Source organism: Phaseolus vulgaris, chromosome 5 (genome assembly GCF_000499845.2).
Source record: "Phaseolus vulgaris cultivar G19833 chromosome 5, P. vulgaris v2.0, whole genome shotgun sequence".
Lineage (NCBI taxonomy): Eukaryota > Viridiplantae > Streptophyta > Magnoliopsida > Fabales > Fabaceae > Phaseolus > Phaseolus vulgaris.
The window spans coordinates 21120934-21128458 of NC_023755.2; the positions used below are offsets into that span (position 1 = coordinate 21120934).

General features: G+C 39.8%; 1 protein-coding gene across 1 annotated transcript; it reads left to right on the forward strand.

The window, feature by feature from the left end:
* The first annotated feature begins 675 nt into the window (after positions 1–675).
* On the forward strand, positions 676–1005 carry LOC137834116 (uncharacterized). Its single transcript, XM_068642179.1, has one exon. The coding sequence runs from the start codon at positions 676–678 to the stop codon at positions 1003–1005; it is 330 nt and encodes a 109-aa protein (XP_068498280.1).
* The last annotated feature ends 6520 nt before the right edge of the window (positions 1006–7525 follow it).

The following is a 7525-nucleotide window of genomic DNA, read 5'->3' on the forward strand; positions in this document are numbered from 1 at the left end:
ATCTCTAGCATCAAAGGCCATTCGTGCGGGATACTATTGGCCAACTGTAAGGGAAGACTGCACGACGTACGCACAGTAGTGCAAGCAGTGTCAACAACATGCTGACTGGCACAAGGCACCGCCAGAGGACCTCAGGTCAATTTATAGCCCTTGGCCTTTCCATACATGGGGAATCGATATCCTGGGGCCATTTCCTTTAGCAATAAGGTAGATAAAGTACCTTGTGGTCGCTATAGAGTACTTCACGAAGAGGATAGAAGCTGAGCCAGTGGCGCGGATCACGACACACAAGATCCAGCACTTCGTGTGAAAAAATATAGTGTGTCGCTTCGAGGTTCTGAGGCGCTTGGTGTCCAACAACGACACGCAGTTTGTAAGCCAACAACTGGGTAAGCTATGCTCAGAGGTTGGAATAAAGTAGGAGTTCGCATCAGTAGAGCACCCCAAGATGAATGGGCAGGTTGAGTCTACCAACAGAGTCTTGCTCAGAGGTCTGAAGAGAAGACTTGAGAAGGCCAAAGGAACCTGGGCAGAGGAGGTTCCTAGAATAGTGTGGGCTTACCGCACCACTCCCCAGTCCACCACCGGAGAGACACCCTTCAGCTTGGTGTATGGGTCGGACGCGATGATTTCAGTGGAGATCCAGGAGAGCTCGCCACACTTTTTCTGAACTTCATGGCTGAAGAGTCCAATGAAGAAAGAAAGGTGAACCTGAACCTACTGGATGAAATCAGGGAGGAAGCAAGAATCAAAGCTGAAGCCTTGAAGAGAAGGGTGGAGTACAACTACATCTCGAAGCTGAAGCCTCGCCAGTTCCAGGTCGCCGACCTGGTGATGCGGAAGGCCCACCCATATCAGCTAGAGAACAAGTTATCCCCCAAGTGGACTGGTCCTTTCAGAGTGACAGAGGCCCTTGGGAATGGAGCATACAGGCTTGAGACGCAGGAGGGAGGCGCGATTCCTCTTACATGGAACGCGACCAACCTCAAGTTTTATTTCAGTTGAACAGTAACATTGTACACAGTTCTTAGGGGACGCTTTTTTTCCCTTATAAGGGTTTTTTAATGAGGTCACCCAATAAATTTCGATTGAAATATTTTCTCAAATTTTTGTACAAATGCAGATACAAATTGTTGCCTTGCGTTAGAGGTCTCGAGAGCGGGAAAGGTAGGTTCGTAGAGAACACCTCCCCCCTCGAGTGAGAACGCCAAGGTTGAACGAAATAGTTTACCAGTGAAATTCTCCTTCGCCTTTGCGTGAAGGTAAGGTCAGTTCCGAACTGTTCCCTTGCGTTAGAGGTCTCAAAAGCGGGAAAGGTAGGTTCATAGAGAACACCTCCCCCCTCGAGTGAGAACACCAAGGTTGAACGAAATAGTTCACCACAGAAATCCTACTTCGCCTTTGAGCAAAGGTAAGGTTAGTTACAAACTGCTCCTTTGCGTTAGAGGTCTCGGGTGTGGGAAAGGTAAGTTCGCAGAGAACACCTCCCCCACGAGTGAGAACGCTAAGGTAGAACGAAGTAGTTCACCAGGGAAATCATCCTCGCCTTTGAGCGAAGACGAGGTTGTTGAACTAAGTGGTGTTCAAGCTTTGAAGAATCCAAACCCTTTGAAGGATGTTGAAGGCTAGGCTGTGCTTGTTGTTGCTGAGCTGTCTTAGATAGGATTTGGGGTAGATTGTTTATGTAATCCACTCTTGATTGAATCCAAAGCATAGGCATTCTCAATCTTTCTAAAACAAAAGTGTTTTTCAAACTAAGTGAAAAACAACCGATTGTTTTGTCGAAATAATCGATTTTTTATACTTACGTGTTTTTAGAAAAGGTTGAAAACTGTTTTTCAAATGGTTGAGCTGTTAAAACCAAAACAACCGATTGATTCGAGGAAACAACCGATTGATTCGAGGAAACAACCGATTGATTCGAGGAAACAACCGATTGTTTGTTTTGGTACCATAACAGAAAAATGGTTTGTGCTTTGACTGAGCATTAAATGATTTCCTAAATGTTTACGCTCCAGTTTTTAATGCTTTGACCAATCTTTAAAGGCAATTAATAGTTTGTTAAGATTTGATAACAAACAACAACTTTGATATAAAACAGTAAAACAGATTTGGGTTTTACAACAAGAACACAGTTTTTGAGTTTTGAAAGAGTTGAGATTGCTTAGAGATTGAGATTGATCAAAGAGTGTGAGATAGGATTTCTACTTGTATTGATTTCATAATTGCTTCTGTAACAAGTGTAATCCTTGTATCTGTTGAACAAGAATCTTTGTGTGTTTGCTGAGAAGTGTTGTGTGTTCTTGAGGGGATCAAGATCAGCATTCTTAGTGTTGGTGTGTTGGCCAAGAGAAGTGTGTGTCTTGAGGTGATCAAGGTCTCTTTCTTGGTTGTGTTGTAAGTGATCTAGGTTTGATTGCTTAGTGGTTTTCCTCAGTGGTTTCTGAGAAGACTGGATGTAGCTTTGGGTTTAGAGTGAACCAGTATAAATCTCTGTGTGCATTTTCTCTATCCCTTAACTCTTTAAATGGTATAAACAACCGATTGTTTCTGTGAAACAACCAATTGTTTTTTCTGGTGTTGTGCTTTTTGCTTTGTATTTTGAAAAACTGATTTCTTAATCAAGATATTCTCGAAGTAATTTCATTCAAGGCTTAAAAGTTTTAGAAATCCCTCTTTAAACCATTCACCCCCCCTCTAGTTTAAAGCCATACATTCTAACAATTGGCATCAAGAGCTTGGTTCTTGAAAGTTATTCAAGTTGATCCAAAAATCTTTTTTCTATGGTTGGAAAACAATCTTTTGAGGAAGGTGCTTCAATCTAGAAACCACCTTTATTCTGTGGATTGAATTACAAGTTTGGGAAGCCAAAATGAAAATCTTTGTGGAATCTATTGATCAAGGAATTTGGGACTCAATTGAGAATGGTCCTTACATTCCAAAGTTTAGAAAGAATGGTTCTTTCATTTCAAAACCTTGGTCTCAATGGACCAATGATGAATGTAAAATGGCCAATCTTGATTGTACTGCTCAAAACATAATAGCTTCTACACTAGATACTAATGAGTTTTTCAGGGTATCAAAATGCAAAACTGCTAAAGAGATATGGGACACACTCAAGGCTGCTCATGGAAACAATGAACCAAAGGAGGCAAGGTCAAAGAGTCAAGCAAGAAGGAAAAGAAGGGAAAACAAGAAAAGCCTCAACCTCTGCTTCATGGCCATAAATGAGGATGAATCAAGTAGTGTAAGTTCATATAACTCCTCAAACTCTGAAAATTATGGTAAATTACTTCAAGCCTTTCAAGAAATGCATGAAGAAGCCAACCGATTGGCCCTCTTGAACAATCGGTTAAAGGAAAAGAATAGCTGGCTTGGAAAAGGAATTAGAAAATTCAAAAACAGATTTTGAAAACCTTGAAATCATTTACAAAAACTCCACTTGCAAGTGTAATACTCTTGTTTGTGAAAACTGTGAAAATCTTGAAAATAAGGTCCACTATCTTGTTAAAACTGAGGATAAGCTTTCTAAAGGTCAATCCAACTTTGAGAATGTCTTGGCATCTCAAAACTGTGTTTTTGGAAAAGCTGGATTGAGTTTTAATCCACAAAACAAACAAGATAGATTTTCAAAATCATTTTCGAAAATGCCAGAAAAACAACCGATTGGACCATCGAAACAATCGATTGTTACATGCTTCTATTGCATGGAAAGAGGTCATTCTGTGAGGTTCTGTAAAATCAGAAAATATGTTGTTCCTAAGGGCTTTATGAAGTGGATTCCTAAGTGCAATAAAGATTCAATTGATGAATGTAAACCAAATGGACCCACATTCATAAGGGGACCAAATCTTTATACTTGAAAATCTTCTTTGTAGTAAATATTGGAGGAGAGCAAGCAACAATGGTACTTGGAAAGTGGATGTTCCAAGCACATGACAGGGGACAAATCAAATTTCCTGAGCATCTACTTTAAGCAAGAAGGGCATGTCACCTATGGGGACAACAACAAAGGAAGGATTCTTGGGAGAGGATCCATAGGAGACAAAGACATCTTGGTCATCCATGATGTGCTCTATGTAGAAGGTCTAAAGCACAATCTGCTGAGCATTAGCCAACTATGTGACAAGGGATATCAAGTGATGTTCAAGTCAAACACATGTGAAATTTATCTACCTAACACCAAAGAGGTAATGTTGGTAGGCAAGAGAGTAAATAACGTGTATCTTCTAGATATCTCTTCACCATGTTCAATTGGATGTCTTCTATCCAAGCAAGATGAATCTTGGATTTGGCATAGAATAATTGCTCATATTCACATGAATCACTTGAACAAGTTAATTTCAAGGGATCTTGTGATTGGGCTACCAAAGCTCAAGTTTGAGAGGGATCACATTTGTGAAGCATGCTAAAAAGGGAAACAAGTGAAAAGTTCTTTTAAAATAAAAAATGTTGTTTCTTCTTTAAAACCCCTTGAACTTCTTCACATGGATCTCTTTGGACCCTCAAGAACTATGAGTCTTGGTGGAAATTATTATGCTCTTGTTATTGTTGATGACGTTTCTAGGTTCACGTGGACTCTTTTCTTGGAATCAAAGAGTGATGCCTTTTTTGCATTCAAGAAGCTAGCAAGAAGGTTGCAAAATACAAAGAACTGCAACATAGGCTCTATTAGAAGTGACCATGGAGGAGAATTCCAAAATGAGAAGTTTAGCAAGTCCTGTGAGAAGATGGGGATTCTGCACAACTTCTCTGCTCCAAGAACTCCACAGCAGAACGGTGTGGTAGAGAGGAAGAACAGTGTCTCTTGAAGAGCTAGCAAGGACAATGCTTAGTGAATCATCTCTTCCTAAGTACTTTTGGGCAGATGCAGTGAGCATTTCTTGTCATGTGATGAATAGAGTGCTTATTAGGCCCATTTTGAAGAAAACTCCATATGAACTCTTCAATGGAAGGAAGCCTAACATCAACCATCATAGATTTTTTGGCTGCAGCTGTTTCGTTCTCAACAATGGAAAGGAAAACTTGGGGAAGTTTGATGAGAAAGCGGATCTTGGCATCTTCATAGGGTATTCTCTCACAAGTCATGCATATAGAATCTACAATAAGAGGTTGATGACTGTAGAAGAATCAGTTCACGTTATCTTTGATGAGGTAGATCACAGAAACATCCAAATCCCGAAGACCAGAGCTGAAGAGGATGAACAAAGCATCAGTTTGGAGAAGCTGGAAATCTGTGCAGAAAAACAACCGGTTGATTCGCAGAAACAACCGATTGAAATTCTGCAACATAGTGAGTTGCCCAAAGAATGGAGGATTCCTAGAGATCTTTCAGTGGAAAACATCATAGGGCAGATAAAGGAAGGTGTCTCCACACGATGCTCCATCTCAAACTTTTGCTAGCACACAACTTTTGTATCACAAATTGAACCAAAGTCAATTGATGAAGCTCTCAAGGATGAGAAGTGGGTTGAAGCTATGCATGAAGAGTTGAATCAATTTGCAAGGAATGAGGTATGGTTTCTTGTTCCCGGAACAGATGAAATGAACATTATAGGGTCAAAGTGGGTTTTCAAGAACAAGTTGGATGAAGATGGTGTGGTCACATGGAACAAAGCAAGGCTAGTTGCCAAAGGCTACAATCAAGAGGAGGGCATAGATTATGGTGAAACCTTTGCCCCTGTTGCAAGGTTGGAGGATGTGAGGCTGCTACTGTCTTTTGCTTGTATGAGTGGTTTAAAACTCTTCCAAATTGATGTCAAGAGTAACTTCTTGAATGGCTACATTAATGAGGAAGTGTATGTAGATCAACCACCGGGTTTTGAAGATCATAAGCATCCCAACCATGTCTTCAAGTTGAAGAAATCTTTGTATGGACTGAAGCAAGCTCCAAGGTAGTGGTATGAGAGGCTTAGCAACTTTCTGCTATCTCATTGTTATGAAAGAGGAATGGTAGACAAGACTCTCTTCATCAAAAAGTCAAATTTAGAAATAATTCTTGTGCAGATCTATGTTGATGACATCATCTTTGGTGCTACACAAGATAGCTTGTGTGAAGAATTTGTGGCTGCAATGAAAGGTGAGTTTGAAATGTCTATGATGTGAGAATTGTCTTTCTTTCTTGGATTGCAGGTTAAGCAAACAAAGGATGGGATCTTTCTATGTCAATCAAAGTATTGCAAAGAGATTCTCATGAAATTTGAAATAGAGAGTTGCAAAGAAGAAAGCACTCCAATGCCATCAAGTTGCTACATGGATGCTGATTATGCTGGAAAAAGTGTAGATCAAACCAAATACAGAGGATTGATTGGCTCTTTGCTTTATCTAACAACTAGTAGGCCAGACCTCATGTTTGCGGTGTGTCTTTGTGCTAGATATCAAGCAAATCCTAAAGAGTCACACTTCAAAGCTGCAAAAAGAATTATGAAATATCTCAAAGGAACATCATCTGTTGGGTTATGGTATCCTTCTCACTCTCCAATTCATTTAATTGGTTATTCAGATTCTGACTTTGCAGGTTGCAAGCTAGATAGAAAGAGCACAAGTGGCACTTGCCACCTCCTTGGCTCAAGCCTAATCTCATGGCATAGAAAGAAGCAAGCATGTGTTGCTCTCTTTACTGTTGAGGCTGAGTATATAGTTGCTAGTAGCTGTTGTGCACAGATTCTATGGCTCAAACAACAACTTGCAGACTTTGGATTGAAGATCAACAAAGTCCCTTTGATGTGTGATAACACAAGTGCCATCAATCTTACCAAAAATGAAATTCAGCACTCAAGGACCAAACATATTGAGATAAGGCATCATTTCATCAGGGATCATGTAAACAATGGGAACTGTGAAGTGAAGTTTGTGGAGTCCAAACTACAATTAGCTGACATCTTCACGAAACCACTACCAAAAGAGAGATTTTTCTTCCTAACAAATGAGTTAGGTATCCTTGATCTTAATAATCTTTCCTAAATCTGTTTTGATACATGTTAAGGTCTATTTGTGAAGACAAATAGGGGGAAAATTAATTGGTCTTGTGTATCCTTATCTGAAACTGTTTAATTATGTTAAAATCTCTGATATAAAACTGGTTTCTGCTGCTGCTGATAGAAACAACCGATTGTTTCGAGTGAACAACCGATTGTTTATCAGATTTTATGCCTTAAATGTGTGAAAATCTAACCTGTTGTTGTAAGAAACATTGGATGGTAGATATGCTATTTTTGCAGGTACTGCTTCAAATTCAATCGGATCAAACACAAGCATCAGGGATTTGTCTTCATCAAATAGGGGGAGATTGTTGAACCAAGTGATGTTCAAGCTTTGAAGAATCCAAACCCTTTGAAGGATGGTTGAAGGCTAGGCTGTGCTTGCTGTTGCTGAGCTGTCTTATATAGGATCTGGGGTAGATTGTTTATGTAATCCACTCTTGATTGAATCCAAAGCATAGGCATTCTCAACCTTTTTAAAAGAAAAGTGTTTTTCAAACTAAGTGAAAAACAACCGATTGTTTTGTTGAAACAACCGATTGTTT

Coding starts and splice junctions, on each gene's coding strand:
- LOC137834116 (XM_068642179.1), top strand. CDS start 676: ATGGCTGAAGAGTCCAATGAAGAAAGAAAGGTGAACCTGAACCTACTG.